General features: G+C 41.2%; 1 protein-coding gene across 16 annotated transcripts in view; it reads left to right on the forward strand.

The window, feature by feature from the left end:
* The window catches only part of mef2cb (myocyte enhancer factor 2cb), a 297,090-nt gene that overhangs the window by 205,208 nt on the left and 65,556 nt on the right, over positions 1-26,326 (forward strand). For 9 of the 16 annotated variants that reach the window (XM_073066805.1, XM_073066881.1, XM_073066821.1 and 6 more), the window contains one exon: positions 13,797-13,940. The exons of 3 other annotated variants lie outside the window; for them this stretch is intronic. In XM_073066805.1, coding sequence (XP_072922906.1) covers positions 13,797-13,940 — 144 coding nt within the window. Of the gene's footprint in view, positions 1-13,796; positions 13,941-13,995; positions 14,134-26,326 lie in introns of all 16 variants that reach the window. 4 more of the 16 variants (XM_073066857.1, XM_073066897.1, XM_073066874.1 and 1 more) reach the window with 2 other exon arrangements.

Genomic DNA, 26,326 nt, shown 5'->3' on the forward strand with positions numbered 1-26,326 from the left:
TTGTTTTTTGTTGCACCAGATCAGGAGTCACAATTATTTCATTCTCCTTTACATGTGTGTACAGGAAATTATATTAAACAATCCTGAATATTTCAAACTATATGTGTTGGCCTGCTTTAGTGTTTCAGATAGGTATTAAAAGTTCCATGATATTATATGAGCAAAGTTCTCTGAGTGATGTAAGCAGCACATGGATAAAAAGATTGAGTTCAAGAGATAATGTACAGCCCTATAAAATCCTGGTTAGACCACACTTAGAATATTGAGTTCAGTTTTGGTCGTCTCATTATAGAAGAGGTGTGAGGGTGTAGAGGAGACTTACCAGGATGCATCCTTTATGAGAGAGGTTGATTGAGCTAGGACTTCTCTCCTTTGAATAAAGGAGGATAAGAGATGACTAGAGAGGCGTATACAAGATAATAACATGCATGGATTGAGTGGAAAGCCGGAGACTTTTTCTCAGAGTAGAAATCGCTAATAACAGGGTATGTAATTTTACGATGATTGAAGGAAAGTATAGGGGGATGTCAGAGGCCAGATTTTTTTTACACGGAGAGTGATGGGTGTCCAGAATGCCCTGCCAGAGGTGGTGGTTGAGAAAGATATATCAGGGACATTTAAGATATATTGATAAGCACATGGATGAAAGTAAAATGGAGGGCTATGTGCTGGGGAAGGGCTTGATTGATCGTAGGGTAGATTAAAGGGTCAGCACAGCGTCGTGGGCTGAAGGGCCTGTACTGTGCTGTAATGTTCTATGTTCAGCCAGTATTTCCCTCTTAAACAACAAAAATAGAATAGCTACTTTCTTTGCTGCCATGGAATCTTGATATGTGTAAATTTGCCATTGTATTGACTTTTTAAGTAAGTACATTTCAATGTAGTTCATTGTATATGAAGTGATTTGAGATAGTTCTAAATAGTATGATATGTTTTGAAACAAACGCATGTCTTGTTTTAAAATAGCTAGATCTTAATGCAGGTTCTTTCCAGAAGGCAGATTACTTGCAAACCTGGTAGATGTCGGGCCTTTGAGAGAGTGCTATTTCTGTTTAAAAGTTAAATAATTGAATCTTGTGTCCCTATTATAAATAGAAATACTATACAATTCTGTTAATTCCGCTGATTCCAATCTCTAATCTCATGCCGACAAAGGAATAGGGAAATGTGTCTGGAATGTTGTACGGGGAAGATTTTGTATTTTGAGAACTGCATTGCCATGCTGTGTTTAAGTAGAAAAGAAAAATGCAGGAAAAAAATGATCATGTTACCAGAAGTGAAGCAAAGAATATTTTGTAGGGCAGGGGAATGTGTTTTTGACAATGTTTAAATGATGACACTAGAGACCAGGTTCTTTGGAGATTAACAGTGAATGTTATTGGAGACATCTCAGACAGAGAGCCATCTATGGCCATGTAGCTCTATGGCCAGCTCTGATTGGTTGTTGTCAAGTCATCTTCACCAGACAACAGGTGCAAATCTGCTGACAGGTGTGGATATCTAGGATAAGTAAAATTGCTGATTGTTAATGATGTAGCCACGTGTTAGCTAATAAAACGCTGAGCTCTGGCAGAACACAAAGCCAACTTGCGTGCTTTCAGATCATTTGATGCTGGACCTGGCCTTCCCCATAGCCCTGTATGAATTCCTGGGTGACGAAGTCCAAGCTCTGTGCTCAAACCTGTGAAAATGGTATCTATGGCTCAGAAATGTAATCCTGCCAGTTGGGAGTTGGTATAGCAATTCCAAGCTGTATGTCTGGCAGGCAGTTACGGGAAATTTACAGCATTCAGTCAATCTTATTGACAGCTGCAAATTTTTTGTTTATTGGGAGCTGTATCATAGTTTTCACAACAATATGATCCATAATTATAGTTCATTGATAAAAATCCACCTGCCTTTAAACAAAATAAAAGGCAAACTTTTTGAACAAAGAACACTACAGCCTTTACAAACTCTACATACCTTTCACCTCACAATGTTCTACTGACCTTCTAGCGTACTCTAAGATCAATCTAACCCTCCTTTCCTACATAACTATCAATTTTTCTAATAATTTTCCTACTTGGAAAATTAAACTAAGTTACATAATAAAAAATTATAACTCTGAACTGCTTTTTATCGCTTAACCATTTTTCCTTACTGATTTAAAATGGATTCTATCGTTAAAAGTGACACATAAGAACTGAACTGTATAGCTTTAGCTTGCATTTAGAGGAGGTACTGCTAATAGCTAATATCACTGAATTAAAAAAAATGTTACTTCCTGAATACTTGTGGGTGTATCTTATAGATTTTGGGCTGCTGATCATGAAAATCACCATGAAATTTCCCTATCATGCACTTTTTTTTTAAAAAAAGCTATATATATATATATGACGAAGGGTCTCGGGCCGAAACGTCGACAGTGCTTCTCCCTATAGATGCTGCCTGGCCTGCTGTGTTCTACCAGCATTTTGTGTGTGTTGTAGCTATTATTTGTTATTTTGATTCATAATTCAAGCCAGAATAACTGATGCCAAGATTAAGAAAGGCATTTTTGCTGGTCCACAAATAAACAAGTCAGCAATGACAAACAATTTGAAGAACTTCTAATGGGACTGGAGAAAACTGCAGGGAAAGCATTCAAGGATGCTGTTGAAATTTTTCTTGGCAACTCCAGAGCACCAAATTACGTGCTTTTGGTTGACAACAAAACTATGAAGTGCATCATTGTCACTGAAGGTTCATTTTCTGTATTCCCATGTTGACTTCTTCCCTGTAAATCTTGGTGCTGTCAGTGACAAGCATGGTGAAAGCTTCAGGAGGACACTGGGGTCATGGAGAGATGGTATCTCCATGGCCAGAATCCATCAATGCTGGCTGATTATTATTGGACACTGTCACTGAGTGCAAATGAAAATCATCAATAACACTTTTTTGGATCAGTTGAACTATTGCAAAATGTCAGCACCATTGTGCATTTTTTCTTCTATATTATGTATTGCATTGAACTGCTGCTGCTAAGTTAACAAATTTCACGACACATGCCGGTGACAGTGAACATGTTTCTGATTCAGTTACATGCATTATATTCAATAAGAGTTAACATTTTTGTTTCTCCAAATTCCTACATGATACAAGTAGTCTGAAATTATATTTGTGTTCAGCTTCAGTGGTCTATCATGACCACTAAGAAATTCAGAGGAAGCAACACGTTAGAAAAATTTCTTGTCCAATCTATCATAAACTACATACAATTGTGAAATTGCTGTTTAAGAGATTAATTTTAAACTCTTTAGCTTTTCCTTCATAAGCATATCTACAAATTACTAGCAATTTTCCATTAACTTTTTTTATTTCTTGAGGAAATTACTGATATGACTTTTGCACCTGTCAACAAGGAACATTGCTGGACAGCTGGCTGTGTCAGTAGATGGGACGCTGGCTGTCAACAACATCAGGCCTAGCAAATGAGATAAAGGGTGACAAATTCAGCATGTAGCCATCAGGTAGCAAGAACTAAGGATTCTTATTGTTCTACAATTATATTATGCCAGTATTGCATTTTTTTTTTAATTTATTACCTGTGCATACATAGTAAGTTAACAAGTCAGGCATGATAAAAAAATTAAAGCTGCAAAATACAGGGATTTATGATCAGGTTGCCATTATTTTCTTTGCAGCTCATTGTAGCCTTTGTCACTGACCCTGCAGGAATTTTAAGCCAGCAGGCGAGAACCTTATATGTCTAAATCATTTGGGTCCAAGTCTCACTTTCTGCATGTCTCCACCACCTGCTTTTTTATGATCTTCTTGACTTTATTAAACTCTGGAACAGGGATGCCATGGACCCCTTTGTCAGTCCAGTGAAGCCTATGGACCCCTTCTCAGAATAATGTATCTAAATATATAAGATAAAATACATAGGATTGCAGAAGAAACCAATTGTATTGAAATACAGTTATCAAAATATTTTTTAAAATTATATTTGAAGGAAATGTTAAATTTGAGTCAAAAGTTAGTGAAAATAAAGATGTAATTTTTTTTTCCATCCAAGTTCATGGATCCCCTGGAATCTATCCACAGACCCCAGGTTAAGAGCCCCAACTCAAGAGGGTTCCAGGGTTGTGTAGCCATTAGCACAACAGTATTGCTGCTCAGGGGTCGGAGTTTGGAGTTCGATCCCGGAGAACTCTGTAGGAAGCCTTCGTTCATCCTCCCCATGAAATAGGTGGGTTTTTTCCAGGTGGATTGGTTTTGCCCCACACTCTAAAGACGTACTGGTTAGTAGGTTAATTGGCCATTGTAAATTGTCCTGTGATGAGGTTAGGGTTAAATCGGAGCTGTTGGTGTTGCTGAGCTGTGAGGCTCGAAGGACCAGAAGGGCCTATTCCATGCTGTATCACAAAACAAATAAATAAGAAAGATGCAGATGTGTAGGGAAACATAATCATTACCTTTATCTGCCACATGTACATTGAAACAAGCAGTGAAATGTGTTATTTGTGTCAACGACCAACACAGACCGAGGATTGTGCTTGGGGCAGCCTGCAAGTAACACCATGCTCCCTGTGCCAAAATTTCATGCCCACGACTTACTAACCCTAACCTGTACAGCTTTGGACTGTAGGAGGAAACCCATGCAGTCACAGGGCGAACAAACAAACTCCTTACAGACAGTAGCGGGAATTGAACCCTGATCACTGCCGCTGTGAAGCATTACACTAGCTGCTACGCTACTGTGGGCCATTCTGCCCCTTGTGCCTGGTCCATCATTCAATATCACTTCCTGCAGTAACCCCATAACCTTTGTTTCCATAATCTCCAAAAATCTATTAATTGCTGACTTGAATAAGCTCAGCAGCTGAGATAGGAAACTTCACAGATTAACCATTCTATAGATGAAGAAATATTTTTTAATTTCAGTCTTGAATCAGTCATCCATTAATTTGAGGCCAGACCCTAGGTTCAAGACACATTAACACCAGCCTTGCCTTTCCCCGACAAGCTACATGAGATTTTTGTATGGTTCTTATGAATTCAAGAGATCAGAGGCCCTGGCTAATTAAGCAAACCCACATGCAATGATTGCTCATCCATCAATTAGGATTTATTGCAATTACAACCTTCCTTTGATGGTAAAGGAAAACCTGTATCACCAGGGCTTTATTCAATGAATAAAAAGGTCATTCAGACTCTTCACCCTTGTACTCAAATCTGTAATCCTGCTATTAGCCAATTAAACCCTGGGAAAAAAGCCTCTGGTTGTCCACTCAATCTATGCCTCTTATCATCCTATACATCTCTGCCATGTTGCCTCTCATCCTCCTTCACTCCAAAGAAGAAAGCCCTAGCTCACTTAACCTGTCTTCATAAGACATGCACTCTAATCCAGGCAGCATCCTGGTAAATCTCATCTGCTGCCTGCCTAAAGCTTCCATATTCTTCCTATAGTGAGGTGACCGGAACTGAACACAAGAAGTGTGGTTCAGCCAGAGTTTTATAGAGCTGCAGCATTACCTCATGGCTCTTAAACTCAATTCCCCTGACTAATGAAGGCCAATGCACCATATACCTTCATAACAACCCTATCGAGTTGTGCAGCAAATTTGAGGGATCTACAAAAGTGGATCCCTTGGTTCCTCCGCACTGCCAAGAATCATGCCTTTAGCCCTACCTTTCTAATTGCTGCAGCACCTGTAGGATAACCTCCGATACTTAATGTGCAAAGGTTATTCAGGTCCCTTGAACACCAAGATTCCTCGATCTTTCACCATTTCAGTTCATCTCAAGCTCATTTTGGTGCAGCTAGTAAGGTCATGCAACCTCACGTGACATTCCACTTCTTCTTAAGCTCGTCTCCCTCTACTGAAATATAGGCCGCCAACAGCAGCTGATCAGAGTCCTCCATCCTGGGCCAGAAGGCTGATCGGCCCTGTGGCTTCTGCTTTACCACACAACTTCATACATTTTGTAGGCAAAGACTCCCCCCCCCCCCCCCCACCGTCCCAGGGATGTGGTGTTCAGAGCTTCTGTTGGTGTTTCTATAGCTGTGGGTTTTAACGAAATTGCGTTGCTTTCTGCATGCCCAACCCTCCTCTTTCACAGCCGAGCTTGGGACTATCCATGGTGGGAGTTCCACATTCCATTGCTCCTGACTTTTGGGGATTCTCTGTCCTGTCCAGTGTTTTCCAAGCCTGGGCCTGACACTCTGTTCTGTAGGAAGCCCTGGTGGAGGTCTTCTGTCCCCCAATCCCATCCAAAATAAGCAAACAGCACTAAATTAGGTGGTAGATAAGCACACCAGAAAAGCCAAAAATCTGCTTTCTGCACTTCATGTAGTTTCTGAAGCTGACCTGGAGGTGATAATTATGACAGACAATGGAGAGATAGAGAAAATATTTTTGGATATTCATAGGTGTGACAGCAACAATTTTGATATTATTATTTGTGTGTTTCAATGCGGTGTGTATTCTCTACATAAGACCATAGCCACAAGAGCAAATTTAGGCCATTCTATCCATTGAGTTTGCACCACCATTCCACCATGGCTGATGGATTATCCCTCTCAACCCATTCTCTTGCCTTCTCTGTGCAACCATTGACACCCTTACTATCAACCACCACGTTAAATTTACTCAGTACCTCCACAGCCACCTGAGACATTGAATTCCACAGACTCTCTAGCTTCTGGCTAAAGAATCTCCTCCTTGTCTCTATTCTGAGGCTGTGCCTTCTGGTCCTAGACTCCCCCACTATAGGAAACATCTGCTCCAAGTTCACTCTATGTGGACCTTGTAGACCTTCAATAGGTTCCCACCACCCCCACCCCCGAGTGGCCCAGAGCCCCATGTGTGACCGGGTATGAATGTGGTGGCTGGAAAGTGCATGTATCTGCTGTGAAATCTTTACAGAATTCCATTTTGTTAAGCTTGAATGTTATTGCTTGGTTTGCACCTTTGCTTGATGAAACCACAGATGCAGCAACCTCTGATTGCACAGCAGCAGACATATTTGCCACATCCCAGTGGCTTCACATCTTTCTTCATTGTGTAAACCAAATTTCATACAACCTGCGCCTATATCTGTACTTGCTGCTTCTGCCGTGGCTTAATTTGGAAATCTTCACGTTACGATCTGCCTGGGGTTTGTGAGTAGCCATTTAGGGACATTTTCATTTGCAGTTTGCTGTGTGAATTTGCAGCGGAGTTTGCAGCAATGGTCAGTTATTTTAAACCTCCAAATGGTTACAGGCACTTTTACAAAGAATAATCAATCTACAGAACACTGTCAATGTAACAAAGATTCTACCAAACTCACCAAGTTTCGAAATCACAATCGGGTTTATTATCACTAACATATAGTTTGTTGTGGAATTTGTTGTTTTGCGGCAGCAAGTGCAGTACAGTACATAAAAAATCCTACAAATTGCAATAAGAATATACAGTATTGTGCAAAAGTCTTCTTCTTCTTGGACCCTTAGCTCCCAGTGGAGCACAGACCATCGATGACCTCCCATCTCCATTGCTTTCTGTTCTGAGCCATGAGGCTGGACCAGAAGTGTCCTCTAATTTTGGCCTCAACATCTCTCCTCCATGTGTTCTTTAATAGTCCCTTTTTCCTCTTTCCTTGGAGATTCCATTTTGCCTGGTGATGTTGGCTGGCTTCTTCAAGGTGTGGCCAATCCGCCTGCATTTCTGTTTGTGTCTCCATCTCTATGGATTCCTGGTTAGTGTTTCCCCACAGTGTCTGGTTGGTTACTTTGTCAGTCCATCTGATGTTCAGGGTCCTTCTCAGGCACTGGTTGGTACAGTTTTTGTAATGCCTTCTCTGTTGTTCTCCAGGTTTCAGAGCACTGTTTTAACATTTGAGTTGAAGATTCGGATTTTGGTTTTCCTTGATATGACTCGGATGTCCACACTTTCTTCAAGATGTTGAAAACTACTCTGCAGAAGTCTTAGACACATATATATAGCCGGGCTATATATATGCACAGGCTATATATATACTTTTGCACAGTCTGTATGTCAACATGGAGTGGAGAGCCAGTTTGTAAACCCGGCAGGAGTGAAGAATATTGGGAATGGCAAGGATGGAGTGCCGCAGGAAGGGTGTGGGGCATGTGGCAGAGAAGGAGTGCCAGTGGGGTGAGGGGTGACGCTGGTGTAGCTATGCCAAGCCCTGCGACCACAGGCAAGGTCATTTGATTCCAACCAACTGGCGTATTGATCATTACAAAATGAGTCTCTGGTGCTTCCTGCTCCTTCCCCTCTCCCTGCCCCCTTCTAACAGTTTACAATAGAGACTCATATCAGAATCAGATTTATCATCACTCATATATGTCCTGAAATGTGTTTTTTTTGTGGCAGCAGTACAGTGCAATATATATAATTACTACAGCACTATGCAAAACTCTTGTTGTGTGTGTGTGTGTGTGTGTCTAAGACTTTTCTACAGAACTGTAAAAAATATTAATAAGTAATAAAAAAAAGTGAGTAAAATAATGAGATAGTGTTCATGGGCTGTTTGGTGACCTGATGGTGGAGTGGAAGAAGCTGTTCCAATAGCTGTTGTATATATCATGATAGAAAAGCATTCTAGTATCATTGATTTTATAGTGTTGCCAACCAGGACACTGACTCTTTCCTCATTTATACAGAGTCAACTAATAATTGGTAGAACTCCAGTGCACTTAGGTAGTGAGAATGGAATGTTTCAATTACAAGTACATTTATTTGGCAGGGACCTTCACTGCATTCAAATTAGAATTTGTCTAGACCTAACACTCCTATAGTTGAATCAGAATCAGGTTTAATATCACTAGCATATGTGGGGGGATTTGCTGTTTTGCGGCAGTAGTATAATACATAATAAAACTATAAATTACGAGATATATTTATGTACATATGGTATAAAATGAAATTGAAAAACTGTGTAAAATAGAGGAAAAGAAATAGTGAGGTAGTGTTCATAGGTTCATTATCCATTCAGGAATCTGATGCCAGAGAGGAAGAAGCTTTTCTAAAACATTGCGTGTGTGTCTTCAGGCTCCTGTAGCTCCTCCTTGATGGTAGCAATGAAAAGAGAGCATGTCCTGGGTGATGGGGGTCCTTAATGATGGATGCTGCCTTTTTGAGCCATCTCCTTTTGAAGATGTCCCAGATACTAGAGCCCATGATGAAGCTGGCTGAGTTTACAACTTTCTGCTGCTTTGTCTGTGCAGTAGCCCATACATATCACATGGTGATGCAACCAATTAAAATGCTGTCAATGTTAGATCTGTAGATATTTGCACGTGTCATTGATGATGTATCAGATCTCCTCAAACACCTAATGAAATGTAGCCACTGTTGTGCCTCTTTTGTATTTACATCAATATGTTGGACCCAAGATAGATCTTCAAAGTTGTTGACATCCAGGAACTTGAAACTGCTCACCCTTTCCACGACAGACCCCTCAATGAGGACTGGTGTGGGTTCCGTCAATTACTCTTCCTGAAGTTTACAGTGAATTCCTTGGTCTTGCTGATGTTGAGTGCAAGGTTGTTGTTGCAACTCTTTTGAACCTGCTGGTATATCTCACTCCTGTACGCCTCCTCATCACAATCTGAAATTCTGCCAACAATAGCTGCATCATCAGCAAAGTTATAGATGGTGTTTGAGCTGTGCTTAGCTACAGAGTCAAGGGTTTAGAGAGAGTAGAGCAGTGGTCTAAGTACGTATCTTTGAGGTGCACAAGTGATGATTGTCAGCGAAGAGGAGATGATAATTCCAATCCACACAGACTGTGGTCTCCCGGTGAGGAAGTCAAGGTTTTGGTGCTTATTGATTAGAAATGAGGGCATAATTGTGTTGAATACTGAGCCGTAGTGAATAAACAGCAGTCTGACATAGGTATTGCAATTGTCCAGGTAATCCAAGGCTTCGTGAAGAGCCATTGAGATTACATCCGCTGTAGACCTATTGTGGCGACAGACAAATTGCAGCAGGTTCATTTCCTTGCTTAAGCAGTTGATTCAGGCCATGACCGACCTCTCAAAGCACTTCATCATAGTAGATGTAAATGCCACTAGGTGAAAGTCATTGAGGCAACTCATCCTGCTCTTCTTGGGTACTAGTATGGTCATAATCCTTTTGAAGCAGCTGGGAACCTCCAACTGCAGCAGTGAGAGATTGAAGATGTCCTTGAACACTCCTTCCCGGGGGTTGGCACAGGTTTTCAATGCTCTACCAGGTACACCATCAATGCCCTCCAGAAAGACGTTCTGCCGTTGGCCTCTAAGGCAGAGATCACAGGGTCATCAGCTGCTGCAGTGATCCACATAGTTGTAGTGGTATTCTTCCATACAAAGTGTGGATAAAAGGCATTTAGTTCATCTGGGAGGTGTTCAAAGTTCAAGGCAAATTTATTAACAGGTACACACATGTCACCATATACAACCCTGAGATGCATTTTCTTGCAGGCATGCACAGTAAATCCAAGAAAAATAGAAGCAATGTAAGACCATGCCCAACAGGATGAACAAAGAACCAATATGCAAAAGACAACAAAACTATACAAATAGAAAATAAATAATAATAAATAAGCAATAAATATCAAGAACATGGCATGAAAAAGTTCAAAGTAAAGTTTATATCAGAGTACATACATGTCACCACATACAACCCTGAGATTCTTTTTCTGTAGGCATACTTAGCAAATCTGTAGAAGAGTAGCTATAAATAGGATCAATGAACAAGAAACTGTGCAAATGCAAATATAAATAAATAGCAACAAATAACAATCATGAAATAACAAGATAAAGAGTCCTTACAGTGAGACCATCATTTGTGGAACACTCGAAGTAGAATGAGTGTAGTTATCCTCTTTCATTCAAGAGCTTGATGGTTGAGGGGTAGTAACTGTTCTTGAACCTGTGGTGCGAGTCCTGAAGCTTCTGTACCTTCTACCTGGTGGCAGCAGTGAGAAAAGAGCATAGCCTGGGTGGTGAGGATCTTTGATGATGGATGCTGCTTTTCTACAGCAACATTTCATGTAGATGTGCTCAGTGGTTGGGAAGGCTTTACATGTGATGTACTGGGCCAAATCCACTACCTTTTGTAGGATTTTCCACTCAAAGGCATTGGTGTTTCCATACCAGGCCATAATGTAGCCGGTCAGAACACCTTTCACCACACATTTACAGATGTTTGTCAAGGTTTTTGATGACCTGCCAAATCTCTGCAGACTCCTGTGGGAGTAGAGGCACTGGCTCATGGACCTCTGGTTTCCCTCTCCTGAGATCCACCACCAGTTCCTTGGTCTTATTGACATTGAGTAAGAGGTTGTTCTTGTTATACCACTCAGCCAAATTTTCTATCTCCCTCCTGTATGCTGATTTATCACCACCTTTGACATGGCCACGACAGTGGTGTCATCAGCAAACTTGTATATGGTCTTGGATGTACTATGTGGTGCTGGTGTTGAAGAGACCTTGAAAGTGAGTCCATAGGATGTGGGAACATTTCAGTGATGAGGCAAGTGAAGTTGCTCTGGTTCCAGAGCCTAATGGTTGAAGTGTAATAACTGTTCCTGAACCTGGCGATATGGGGCCGAAGCTCCTGTACCACCTTTCTGATGGCAGCAGTGAGACGAGAATGTGCCTGGATGGTAAGGCTCCTTGTTGACGAATGCTGCTTTCCTGCGACAGTGCTCCACAGGCTTTACCCATGATGGACTGGGCTATATCCACTACTTTTTGTAGGCTTTTCCATACAAAGGCATTGTGTTTCCATACCAGGCTGTGATGCAACCAGTGAACATACTGTCCACCACACATCAATAGGAATTTGTCAAAGCTTTAAATTACATGCCGAATCTTCACAAACTGAGGAAGCAGAGGTGCTGCTGAGCTTTCTTTATAGTGGCATTTAAGTGCTGGAACTAGGACAGGTCCTTCAAAATGATAACGCTGAGGAACTTAAAGTTGCTGACCCTCTCCACCTCTGATACCCTGATGAGGACTGGCTCATGGACCTCTGGTTTTCTCCTCTGGAAGTCAATAATCATCTCCTTGGTCTTGCTGACATTGGACGAGAAGTTGTCATTGTGGCACCCCTCTACCAGACTTTCAATCACCCTCCTATATGCTGATTTGTCTTCAGCTTTGATTTGGCCAATGACAGTGGTGTTGTCAGAAAAAAACTGAAGGTCAAAAAGGAAACATTGATGGTCAGAGGAATGGGTATCTCAAATATAAGATAACATTCTTGTACTTTTTCTATAGCCAATTACTGCATTGATTATTTCTAGAAAGTCGTGTTTGAAACCAATGATAAGGGGAAGAAATAATCACTTTTAAAGCTTAAATTTGTATTTTAACATCCAGTCAATGAAGCCAATATCAAGTAACCCTGAGATAGAGAAAGACTGTTTCAGTTGTGTGCAGCTAGTCGAAAAGAATGGAGTTATAAAAGTAGTACTAGATTATTCTGATGGATATAAGTATAGTCATCTAAAAATGATTAGCACTTGCCTGCACCATTTTGAAGATAAATTCAAGAGATTCTGCAGTTATTGGAAATCCAGAGCAACACACACAAAACTCTGGTGGAATTTAGCTGGTCAGGCAGCATTTAATGAAGTAACTAAATAGTCGATACTCCAGGACTTTATCAGCCCTGAAAAGAAATGGGGAAGGTTCCAGAATACGGAGGTGAAGTGGGAAAGGAAGAGGACACGCTAGAAGGTGATAGGTGAAGTCAGCTGGGTGGGGGAGGAGGAATGAAGTAAGAATCTGGGAGCTCCTGGGAGTGAGAAGGTGGAAAGGTAAAGGGCTGAGATGAAGGAAACCAATGGGAGAGGAGAGTGGACTATGGGAAGGGGGGCACCAGGTGGAAGTGATGGGCAGGCCAAGAGAAGAGGTAAGAAGGGGGCCAGAGAGGGCACATGAAGAAAAGGGAAGGAGGAAGGAGAAAAAGTTTTACCAGAAGTTAGAGAAATCTCAATGTTCATGCCATCAGGTTGGAGGCTACAGTACTATACAAAAGTCATTGGCACAATTTGTATATAGAGCTCGGCTGCCTAAGACTTTTGCACAGTACTGTAGTAACTTTATGTATTGCACTGTACTGCTGCCACAAAAGCATACAAATTTCATGACATTCATGAGTAACTATAACCCTAATACTGATATTGATCTTATTGTGGACTGAGAGTGGGAAGGGGACAGGGAGAAGGGAATCATGGTTGGGAAAAGGAAGCACCAGAGAGACATTCTGTTATGATCAATAAACCAATTGTTTGGAACCAAATGACATTGCTAGGTGTCTCAGGGCAAAATGTGTATGTACCCACGCCACCCCTCTGCCCCTGGCATTCCTTCTCTGTCACCTGTTCCACACCCCTTCTGTGGCACTCCACCTTTGCCACTCCTAATATACCTCGCTCCCACCAGATTTACAAACTCACTCACTGCTCCATGTTGACAAATACAATACTGTGCATATATATACAGGAGGTACCTCAATGGAATATGAGGTGTTGTTCCTCCAATCTGAGAATGGCTTCATGGTGACAGAAGAGGACACCAAGGACCCACATATCAGAATGTGAATGGGGAGTGGAATTAAAATGATCAGCTACCTGGAAATCCTACTTCTCTTTAAGCTAGTAGCTTCAGTTTGTTTTTCTTTTCATTCTGTATTGAGTTACCTTCATTGATCTTAAATGGACTGTAAAATTTATCAAAATCCCTCAGAGTTTAAAAACCCTTTCTTCCGCTATGCCCTTATAAGCAGTGTGGAGGTTTGAACTTTACAAATTATGTATTTCAGACACTGAGAAAGAAGGGCCTAAATGGGTGTGACAGCCCAGACCCAGACGCAGACGATTCAGTGAGTCACAGCCCTGAGTCTGATGAGAAGGGCAGAAAGATAAATGAAGATATTGATCTAATGATCAGCAGGCAAAGATTGTGTGTAAGTACAAGGGCCCTCCTTTATTTTACTTCTGATATTTCTCTGAATCTGGCAGGCATTGAACAAGAAAGAAAACAAAGGCTGTGACAGCCCTGATCCTGACTCCTCTTATGCGCTCACCCCACGCACTGAAGAAAAATACAAAAAAATTAATGAAGAGTTTGATAATATGATCAGGAATCATAAAATACCTGTAAGTACCGTGAGACGGAAGGCTGCTCTGCTAATGACTGCTGCAGTAATCTACCCTATCAGTGCAGGTTTCTTCCAGATAAATCACATTTCAAACCATCAATATGCAGAGAACAAGCAAAAACTGCTTGAAAATAGGATAATAACTAATATTAAACACGTGATTCTGCAGATGCTGGAAATGATAACTGATATTGCCCCTTTAGTGATAATCTCAAGTCATTTCAGCTGCTTACTCAAATAATTGGATATCACTTAAAGTACTTGATCTATGAGAGTCTAAAATGACCAGCAAAATTTACAAACACCAAAACTCTCTGTAAAACTTTTGATGTACAGCAATGAATTTAACAAGCCAGAATACATAACATCTTAAATAAAACCACAAAGGAAGTGATTGGTGTGGAATCATCTACTCAGTATGTAAACTAGAATATACTGATCCATAAACAAGCTATCTCTTCCTCAGTAGAGCCAATGTGTTTCAGACACATTTTCTTACATTTTATTGGACAGAATATTCAAGCGAACAAAATTAACGTTTTCGATGTCTCTCTTTATTCACTTTTCAAAAAAAAATCAACACACATCCATAAATAAGCTATGTTTTCCTAAGTAGAGCCAACATGCTTCAATAATACTTCCTTACATTTTATTGGACGGAATATTGAAGTGAAAAATATTATGTATACCTTCTTCTTTCATTTTTCAAAAACATAAATTATGAGAGCACAACCAATGGAAACATACTCTCTTTATCCATACTAATAACCATCAGCTTTTCATTATTAAAGAACAATGCTCTTTAACAATGTAAAGAGAACAACAATTGTTTTAGAACAATTTGAATTTGTTAGAAGTAAGTTTTAAAGTAGTTAGAGTTCATCATTCTGTGGCAAAATCTATCTAAATCACATGCACATACTTTGTAACAGTTGGAATGACACAGGACTATTTCATGTTCCCTCTCTCAAAATTTGACAATTTGCTCCTCAAGTAATTTTTTGCCTCACTTTAATATAGAACATGAGTCCCAAACTTTTTTATGCCATGGACCCCTACCATTAACCAGGGGTCTATGGACCCAGGCGGGGAACCCCTGATTTAGAGTGTGGTGGATCCCAAATAAAGCCTTGTTACTTTTCTGTCAGTGAAACTTAATTCATTTTTCAAAAAAATAAATGATGAAAACACAACCATAACCACACATTGCCTTCCTAAGTAGAGCCAATGTGTTTCAGGAACATTTTCTTACATCTTATTGGATGTAATATTGGAGTGAACAAATTTAAGAAAGTTATTAATACTTTCTGTATTCACTTTTCCAAAAAAAAATCAAACCACATCCATAAACAAGCCCAGTCTTCCTAATTAGAGCCAATATGTTTAAGTCACATTTTCATCCCACTCTTTATCAAGAAGAATTGAAATTTCATTGATCTATTAGTTAAAGGCTAGAGGTGAGAATGAGATCACTCTGCAGTGCTCTGGCACTTTGTCAGAGTTCAGCTATCTGATGCAGTAGTCATCCATGTGCTTATCCCACACAATGTACTCACACCCTACATTAGACCTCCTACCTGTTACACCACTGGCATTAAGGTCCTCCATCTCTGGTGGTGTTCAGGGTGTCCTTCATGTCAGTAGCTTCCTCTTGATTTTCATTACGGTCAGTCATGCAAGTCCCAGGAATACTGTCACACTCAGATGTAGGATTCTTCATTGCTGCTTCTGTAACAATTTTGTTTTGCCAATCGGGGTTGTTAGCCCTGAGCTGAGCCGCCAAACCTGGAGGACCAGTGGACCACTCTTAGTCTGACCTCTACCCTTTGACCTGTTTGGCATGGGTGACCCTACCAAGAGTCAAAGCATAAAGCCCTGACCCCAGCTAACATAGCTCTCCAGGTCATTGACGCTATAGAGACAAGCAAGCCTCCAAACCATGACAAGGTTGTTGTCCTCTTGGAGAACCCTACATTAATGATACCGACAAAATTAGGTGTTTGTGACAGATTTCAATGTGAAGTCGTACTGTGCTGACCTCCATACGGGTGTAGCATGACACCATTCCAGACAATGTTTATATCCTTTAGAGTGAGATTTTTTTTCGTATTTCAAACCGAAGTATAAACTCAGGTGCCCTTGAGAAAAGAAGTCAAAAGGCATCTATTTTAATTTCCAATGACATTTGTTTTTCTTCTGAAAATTGCTGAGATAATCTATTTTTGCACACAACGCATTTCCCCATTGTTATTCCCTACCCAGCTGGACATTATTATAGTGTAAATGAGAAAACTGTAGGTGTTTCAATGTACCAACCAAAGACTATTCATTCCATTTAATCATAGACATTTATGTACAACACAGTACAGGCTCTTCGGCATACAATGTTGTGCTGAACATTTAACCTACTCAAAGATCAATCAAAGCCTTTCCTCCAACATAACACTCCATTCTGAGCTTTTTAAATGTCCCTGATGTAGCTATCTCCTGGACCACCCCTGGCAGGGTGTTCCACACACTAACCACTCTCTGTGTAACACAGAGAGCTTACCTCTGACATCCACCCGCCCCACGACTACATTTTCCTCCAGTCACCTTAAAATTATGCCCCCTTGAATTAGCCATTTCTGCCCTGACAAAAAATCTCTGGCTGTCCACTTTTTTCTTTTATCGCTCTATCAGATCTCTTTTCATCCTCCTTGTCTCGAAAAAGAAAAGCCCTAGCTCACTCAATCTATCTTCATGAAACATGCCCTGTAGTCCAGGCAGCATCCTGGCAAATCTCCTCTGCACCGTCTCTAAAGCTTCCACATTCTTCCTATAATGAAGTGTCCAGAACTGAACACAATATTGCAAGTGTGGTCTAACCAAGTTTTTATAGAGCTGCTACATTACCTTGTGGCTCTTGAGCTCAATCCCCCAACTAATGAGAGCCAGACATTTGTCTGGTTAGTTGCACAGAATGATCATTTCAAGCATCAGCTTTGTGACTTGCACAATGACATATGTACGCAGGTGACATGCCTACAATGCCACAATGTCAGCACAGATTTTCAATGCACACAGAGGTGTATGTGACAACGTGATCTAGTGACTGGCTGTTATAAACTTGCAACATTAAAAAGATCATTAAAATAAATGTTTTACAAAACAAATTGTTTTGAGGTTATTTGAAATTCTAAAAGTAAGGCAAACAATATCTCAAAAACGCAAAATTTGTGTTAAAGTGGAAACCTGCTACCTGTACTCAAAGGGTTAAAGCTAACTGCTTGCTGTGTAGAGAGTCATTCTGCATGAGATCCTGTTGACGAAATTCAAACACGTCGTGTGCTGGGGTGATTTAACAGGATTACAAAAATTGCTTTGCCTCCCGTCAAGAACATTTTATTTTCCTGCCTTAACACTAAGCTGTTTCATTGACAACTAAACCAGAGCCTCTACACACGTAGCCATTCATATGCCTAGCCAGAAATCTGAGAAAAATAACATAACGTCTGCATGTGCGTACTGTTGCATGAACAACAAGCTTACCGTGGTGGCCACCTTTATAATATCTGGTGGTCACCTTATAATACCTAGATGGTCATGTTATAATACATTATATGCCAGGTGGTCTCCTCAACTGGGTTTCATATTTTCCTTATTTTTAATCTATAGCTATGATTGTGATATTAAGTAAATTTACTTCTCTTTTCCCAACACAGCAATGGTTGTTTAGAAGATTTTTTTTAACTTTTGTTCTTAAATGCAATATGAGCTATACAATATGGGCAAATGTTTGTAGTGTGATGTAGAAAAAGTGATTTGGAAAGTTTAATTTGAAGTTCAAGTTTAATTGCCATTCGACCAAATACAGGAATATAGCTAAATGAAACAGTGTTCCTCTGGGGCCAATGTGCAAAACAGCCACACAGAGCACACGGCAAATATCGCACATAGGATTATGATGGAAGAAAAATATACAGTTACAAAATATATAATGTAGCCCAAGTCCCTGTGTGTCATGGCCTATAGATTGATGGTGTGTGTATGTTGTCTTGGAGCCACGTTTCTGCAAGAAAAAGCCGCAGCAGTTCCTCATTTGCAGCCACAGATGAACGCAATCCAGCTTGGCTTCCCAGGAGCCAACACTGGAGAGCAGCGCTGACAGGAGGGGACTGCCCACAACCCAGTATGGGTTCCAGCAGCACACGAGGGCCTTGTCTACTCAGCAACCAAAGCAATGCAGCTCCCACACTATCAGTCTCCCTAATGAACCAGTGAATATTCTACATTACCAACATCCAACAGGGTCTTGCAATCACAAGAAAAAGATCCAAGCCAGTCATGTCCACCATTTGATGGACCGTGCACCACCCGGGTGGCTGAAACAGCTACAACACAGTGCACGACAAGTCCAGCTCCAGCACTCTCTCCAACAACTCACTGCAGGGAGCAGAATCAGGTTTTTCGGCCCATCGATTCTGCTCTGCCCTTCCATTATGGCTGAATTATTATCCCTCTCAACCCTTTCTCTTGTCGTCTCGTAACCTTTGAAGCCCTGACTAATCAAGAACCTATCAAGCTCTGCTTTAAGTATACCCCATCACCTGGTTTCCACAGATTCACCACCCTCTGGATAAAGAAATTCCTCCTCATCTCCGTTCTAACTGGACATCCCTCTATTCTGAGACTGTGCCCTCTGATCCTAGACTCCACCACCATAGAAAACAAACTCTCTGCGTTCGTCCTATCGAGGCCTTTCAAATTCCTCCTCATTCAGCTTGAAGTCTCCAGCTTCAGCTTGGCAGTTCAACTTGTGGTCGGTGTGGTTAAAAAGAGCTGCGTGTCCAGATCCCACGAGTGAATGCAGTCATTGCAAACAGGAAGGATGGCACTCTCAAAGTGATAGCCTGCTAGAGCCCACGCAAGCATGATGCAGTATCACCATTTCAAATCATCTTCCCTCAAGAGACCACATAATAAGGGTGGCTGAGACTGTACTGAGCAAAGCTGAAATGGTGGAGACCAGGGTTACACATACTATAAATATTCAAGATTGTTTAATGCCATTTCCCAACACAAATGTAAAGGAGAAGAAATTAATTGTTGCTCTTGATCGGGTGCAGCACAAAAAAACACAATAAGATGATGAAATCAATAATTTTAAAAAATCTATAATTATTATTACAGAAGATAGCTTATGTGCTGTGCATAGGTTGATTGCATGTCCAGAAAGTGACACAAGGCACAGGAGTGTCTGTACATAAAGTGACCCTGACAGGAAATGATAAAGTACTGGTGGTTGGGGGTATTGTGGGGTTGGTTAGTGGCTGAAGGTGTTAAAGAAATTACTTAAATGTGAGTACCCTGAATGGTCGTTAGGAACAGTTTGTATTCCAGAACCTTCCATCAGATTAAACATACAAACATAGCCAAAGAAGATTCAGTAACACTCAAACAACTTTTCTTAAAAAAAAAGTGAAACAAAACTTCCATAACATATCCAGCCAAACAAAATAACATTCCTGCAGACCACGGTGCACCCACAAAACATTTATCACACTCAACACATTAAACAAAATACTACCATAAATAAGTTAATAAAGGATTCAAAGTACATTTACTATCAAGTAATGTATGCAGTATACAACCTTGAGATTCAGCTTCCCCAGACGGCCACCAAACAAACAAAGCCTGTCCAAAGAAAAACATCAACCCCCACCCACCGTGAGCAAAAAAAAACGAATCATGTAAACAGCAACAGAAACATCAAATCCCCCGCCCCACAAAAAAAAAAACCATGCAAATGGCGACAAGAAAGAATGAGTAAAAAAACAGAATATAAAACCCAAAATCGTCACAGTCTATTTTCAGTTCAGCTCAGGGTTCATTATCTGCAGGCCATCCTATGAAAATGGACAAGGGAGAGCCAGTGGATGTAGTGTACCTGGACTTCCAGAAAGCTTTTGATAAAGTCCCACATGGGAAATTAGTGGGCAAAATTAGGGCACATGGTATTGGGGGCAGAGTACTGACATGGATTGAAAATTGGCTGGCTGACAGGAAGCAAAGAGTAGCAATTAACGGGTCCCTTTCAGAATAGCAGGCTGTGACCAGTGGGGTACCGCAAGGTTCGGTTCTGGGACCGCAGCTGTTTACAATATACATTAATGATTTAGATGAAGGGATTAAAAGTAACATTAGCAAATTTGCTGATGACACAAAGCTGGGTGGCAGTGTGAAATGTCAGGAGGATGTTATGAGAATGCAGGGTGACTTGGACAAGTTGGGTGAGTGGGCAAATGTATGGCAGATGCAGTTTAATGTGGATAAATGTGAGGTTATCCACTTTGGTGGCAAGAACAGGAAGGCAGATTACTATCTAAATGGAGTCAAGTTAGGAAAAGGGGAAGTACAACGAGATCTAGGTGTCCTTGTACATCAGTCAATGAAAGCAAGCATGCAGGTACAGCAGGCAGTGAAGAAAGCTAATGGCATGCTGGCTTTTATAGCAAGAGGAATTGAGTATAGGAGTAAAGAGGTCCTTCTGCAGTTGTACAGGGCCCTGGTGAGACCCCACCTGGAGTATTGTGTGCAGTTTTAGTCTCCAAATTTGAGGAAGGACATTCTTGCTATTGAGGGAGTGCAGCATAGGTTCACAAGGTTAATTCCCGGAATGGCGGGACTGTCATATGTTGAAAGATTGGAGCAACTGGGCTTGTATACACTGGAATTTAGAAGGATGAGAGGGGATCTGATTGAAACATATAAGATTATTAAGGGATTGGACACACTGGAGGCAGGAAGCATGGTCCCGCTGATGGGTGAGTCCAGAACTAGAGGCCACAGTTTAAGAATAAGGGGTAGGCCATTTAGAACAGAGATGCGGAAAAACTTTTTCACCCAGAGAGTGGTGGATATGTGGAATGCTCTGCCCCAGAAGGCAGTGGAGGCCAAGTGTCTGGATGCATTCAAGAGAGGGTTAGATAGAGCTCTTATAGATAGCGGGGTCAAGGGATATGGGGAGAGGGCAGGAATGGGATACTGATTGTGTATGATCAGCCATGATCACAGTGAATGGTGGTGCTGGCTAGAAGGGCTGAGTGGCCTACTCCTGCACCTATTGTCTATTGTCTATATGCATATAGTGGGAAGAACAGGTAAGCAGTACAGTAAAGGGTTAACAGTTGATGTCTTAGTGACGACACCTCAGCAGTGACAGGCTGAGAGATTCATTAATCTCACAGGCTGAGGGAAGAAGCTATTACCCAGTCTGGCAGTCCCAGTCCTGTTGCTTCTACATGCCCTGGGTCAAAGAGATTGAGGGACGAGTGTTATATTTAAAGAGAAGAATGCATCATGAGATTCATACAGTTCAATTCATTGCAGTGGTACATACAGGTTGTACAAGGTAAAACAATAACAGAGTGCAGAATATAGTATAACAGTTACAGAGAAGGTGCAGTGCAGGTAGACAATAAAGTGCAAGGTCATAAGAGGTAGATATGAGCCCATCCTATTGTTCTAAGGGTCCCTTCAGAATCTGATAATGGCAGGGTAGAAGTTGTACCTGAGCTTGATGCTACATGCATTCAGGCTTTTTGCATCTTCTGCCCAATGGGAGGGGGAGGTGACAGGTTATCCTGGGTGAGTGGCATCTGGTTTACCGAGGCAGGTAGAAGCATAGACTTTCTATGATATGCTGAGCTGTCCTCACAACTCTTTGCAGTTTCTTGCCATAACAGGCAGAGGAGTTGCCACACCAAGCTGTGATACATTGGGGTGAGATGCGTCTATGGTGAGAATCAAAACTGAAAATTAATTATTGTATAAACAACAAGTCAATACCACAAAGTTAAACTGCGATGGTTGTCAGAGGTTTGTGAGTGGGAATAACTGAAAGATTTTGCACCATAGTACTGTGTAAAAGTCTTAGGTTCATATATATAGCCATTTAAATTGTAATAAATATAAACTACAATAATACATATAAAAATAAATAGGTATGCAAGAAAAAATACTGAGGTAGTGTTCATGGGTTCATTGTCCATTCAGAAATCTGATAGCAGAGGGGAAGAAGTTGTTCCTGAAACATGAAGTGTGTGTCCTCAGGCTCCTATACCTCCTCCCTGATGGTAGCAAATGAGAAGAGGGCATGTCCTAGGTAAATGGGGGTCCTTGATAATAAATGCTGCCTTTTTGGAGCATTGCCTTTTGAAGGTGTCCGAGATGCTGGGGAACCTAGTACCCATGATGGAACTGGTGGAGCTTACAACTTTCTGCAGCTTCCTCCGATCCTCTGCAGTCTCCCCTCCATACCAAATGGTGGTGTAACCAATTAGAATGCATCCGTAGACATTTGTGAGTGTCTTTGGTGACATACCAAATCCCCTCAAACTCCTAATGAAATATAGCCACTGTCATACCTTCTTTGTAACTGCATCAATATGTTGAGCCCAGGATAGATCGTAAGAGATATTGAAACCCAGAAACCTGAAATTCCTCACCCTTCCCACTACTGCTGAGATACTGAGTAATCTTTCATCTGTGTCTCTTAAAAAAGTGAGTTTTCTCATTTAGAAGCCCTGTGGAATATTGCAGCATGAGGAAATTTACTGATCCTTTAGTGCCCTTGAATTATTATTATTATAACCAGGGCAGGCCTTACACAGTGAATAGGAGGGCACAGAGGAGTGTGGTGGAAGAAAGGGATCTGGCAGTACAGATCCATAGTTCAGTGAAGTGGCAGCACAGCTGATAGAATCATAAAGAACATTTTTGGCCCATTGGCCTTCATAAATCCAAGTACTGAGTACAGGAGATAGGATGTTATATGGAAGTTGTATAAGACATTGCTGAGGCCTAATTTGGAGTATTGTGTGCAGTTTTGGTCACCTACCTACAGGAAAGATGTAAGTAAGGTTAAAAGAGTACAGAGAAAATTTACAAGGATGTTGCTAGATCTGAAGGACCTAAGTTGTATGGAAAGATTGAATAGGTTAGGACTTTATTCCTTGGAACATAGAAGACTGAGAGAAGATTTTATAGAGGTATACAAAATTATTAGGGATATAGATAGGGTAAATGCAACCAGGCTTTATCCACTGGGGTTGGGTGAGACTACAGAAGTCATGGGTTAAGGATGAAAGATAAACAATTTAAGAATATGAGGGGGAATCTTCTTCACTCAGAAGGTGGTGAGAATATGGAATAAGCTGCCAACGTAAGTGGTACATGCAAGCTCCATTTCAAAGTTTAAGAGAAGTTTGGATAGGTACATGGATAGTAGGTATGTGGAGGGCTGAGGTTTCAGTGCAGGTTGATGGAAGTAGGCAGTTTAAATGGCTCAGCACAGACTAGTTGGGCTGAAGGGCCTGTTTATGTGCTGTACTTTTCTATGACTCTAACTTGTTACACTTCATTTGGGTTTTATGTGCTAAAATAAATGCCTCTTAGTGCACATGTGCAACCTTTATATTTCATAATGTCATGCAATATATTTGCTTCTCATCAGATCAATTTCATTTTCATGTTAAGGTTTTATGACCTGCTGTTTTGAGATTAACTGTGTCATCTGCAAAATTGAGTTTATAATTTCAGCCTCAATCAGGTGATTAATAAAATGGGATATTCACACGGAGGTAATGCTATTATTACAGCACCCGGATAAGCTCTACCACTGTCTGTAAAGAGTTTCTACATTCTCCCCGAGCCACATGGTTTTCCTCCAGGTGCTCCGGTTCCCCACCCACAGTCCAAAGACATACCAGTTAGTAGATTAATTGGTCACATGGGTGTAATTGGGCAGCGTGGGCTCGTTGGGCCAGAAGAGCCTGTTACCGTGCTGTATCTCTGAATAAATAAACATAAATAAATTAACATTTTAATTCCCTGTTGCATAATTAGTTGCTATTCTTCATCTGGTGATGTATTAAAGGGAGGCTATAACATAAAGCTATGAAATTTCTTAATGTAGTCATGGCCATTTCCAATAAGAGGCAACTCGGGCTAATGTAGAGCAGCATTAGTGTCACCAGGTCCCTCACCACCAACGTCTGGGCAGTGATACCTTTGATCAAAGAGCCAGATGAAACTGCCATATAAACACTATCACTGCAAGAGCAGGCAGAGACTGGGTAACCTCAAAGTTCAAAGTCAATTTATTATCAAAGTGTGTAAATGTCACCATATACAACCCTGAGATTCATTTTGCGGCAATCACAGTAAATACAAGAAACGCAATAGCATCAATGAAAGACCGCACCCAACAGGAAGGTCAGATAACCAATGTGCAAAAGACAACAAACTGTGACAACAGAAAAGAAAGAGATAAAAACAATTATCATAATAAATAAATAATAAATATCAAGGACGAGGTGAAGAGCCCTTGAAAGTGGATGTGGGAACAGTTCAGTGATGGGCGAGTGAAGTTACCCACTCTGATTCAAGAGCCTGATGGGTTAGGGGTAATAACTGTTCCTGAATTTGGTGGTGTGAGTCCTGAGCCTCTTTCCTAATGACAGCAGCAAGAAGGGAGAATGGACTGGAGGGTGGGGTCCTTGATGATCGATGCTGCTTTCCTGCGACAGAGCTCCATGTAGATGTGGGGAGGGCTTTACCCATGATGGACTGGGCTGTATCCACTACGTTTTGTAGGTATGTATAAAGAGAAATTTATACCTGTTAGAAATGACTGTATATTAGTTATTTAAGTATTTAAAAATTGAGTTCCATTACTATGTTCCATTCTTGTCTGTACACATAAATGAAGGCATCACTGTTATCCTATTTCAAGTTATTTTTAGACTCTCAGATAATTAATTTGTATATTATGGACATCAGGAAGATTGTTTTTGTGTGCCAATAGGAATGAAAAATATGTCAGCTCTGCCCCAAGCTGGATTCAGTAACCCCAATATTGACAAAAATGAGCTTGAATCATCCTGCAAAGCTTGAAGCCAGAAATCTCATCTAGGGCAGCAGTCTGAAAGCTGTTTAGCTTGCCCACAGACAGGGGAAATGTGCTTGGAGATCATGCTGACACCAACTAATTAGTTTGCACTGATAGCTACAATGAGTGGTGGGCATTTTGTGGGAGTTCTCCTCTGCCCCAGAGGGGGTAATGAATGTCAGTGCAAGGGTAAAAGTGCCGGTGATGCCCTTGCTGTAAGGTTAGTGGCAGCTCTAAATTTCAGAACAGGTCTTACTAACTTCTGCCCTCAAGAACTCCGAAGAGCCCACACTGCGATGCAGGGAAAACAGCAAGGCCAGAGTGACCTGCAGCTCCAAGCTGCTACATCACCAGCCCCAAAGACCTGCATTTATATAGCACCTGCCTCTTCATTCTACAGAGCCTGCAGCTTGCTGTGACGCTCAAGCAGATAGTAGGCTGTGGCATATGCTTTCAGGTATGCCTTGATGATCGTATCCAGAATTCTATTTTGGGATGAGTTCATTTCCTAAAGGAGGTGCAAGCTAGAGCTATTTTTGAGCTTCCTGACCATCTGCCCTGATGATGGCAAGGAATGTCACGATGATATCTCGCTGCTGCTGCATCAGTTTTAGGACTGCTGAGAGTGATGTGTGTGCTGTTGCAGGGTGGGGGGGGGTGGGCGGGGGGAAAGGATGTTAAGTTCCCAGGATTTTTGAAGGTATTTTTGGGAAGCAACCTCTGGAGTGTAAGGGCAGCACAGGAACGTAGTGGTTAGTGCATCACTTCACAGAACCGAGCTTAAAGATCGGGCTTCGATTGCTTGCCAAGCTCTAGTAGGGAGCTTGTACTGTATGGGTCCTCTACGTGTTCCAGATCCTTCCCACGTTACAAAGGTGGACTGTACAGGCTGCTAGGTTAATTGGTCGCATGAGTTTAGTCGGGCAGTGCTGGCGAAAAGGGCATGTTACTATGTTGTACCTTTAATTAATTAAATAAATGTTAAGTTATAACTTAGAAAAGTGTTGGTGCCAGAAGCATGGCAAAGCTCAGCACAATCCTCGATGATTTGATGCAAACGGTGCATTTTGCTGTATGTTTTATTGTACACACGACAAGTAAAACTGATCTTTAACTCTTTATCTTTCAAGTCAACAGCAGAGAAATGTAGTGCTTGCCCCAGTGAGTCTGTGCCAAACATTGAGCAGTCAACTACACAAATTCAGAATCAGGTTTAGTATCACACACAAAATGCTGGAGGGACTCAACAGGCCAGGCA

This window comes from Hemitrygon akajei, chromosome 2 (genome assembly GCF_048418815.1).
Source record: "Hemitrygon akajei chromosome 2, sHemAka1.3, whole genome shotgun sequence".
NCBI lineage: Eukaryota > Metazoa > Chordata > Chondrichthyes > Myliobatiformes > Dasyatidae > Hemitrygon > Hemitrygon akajei.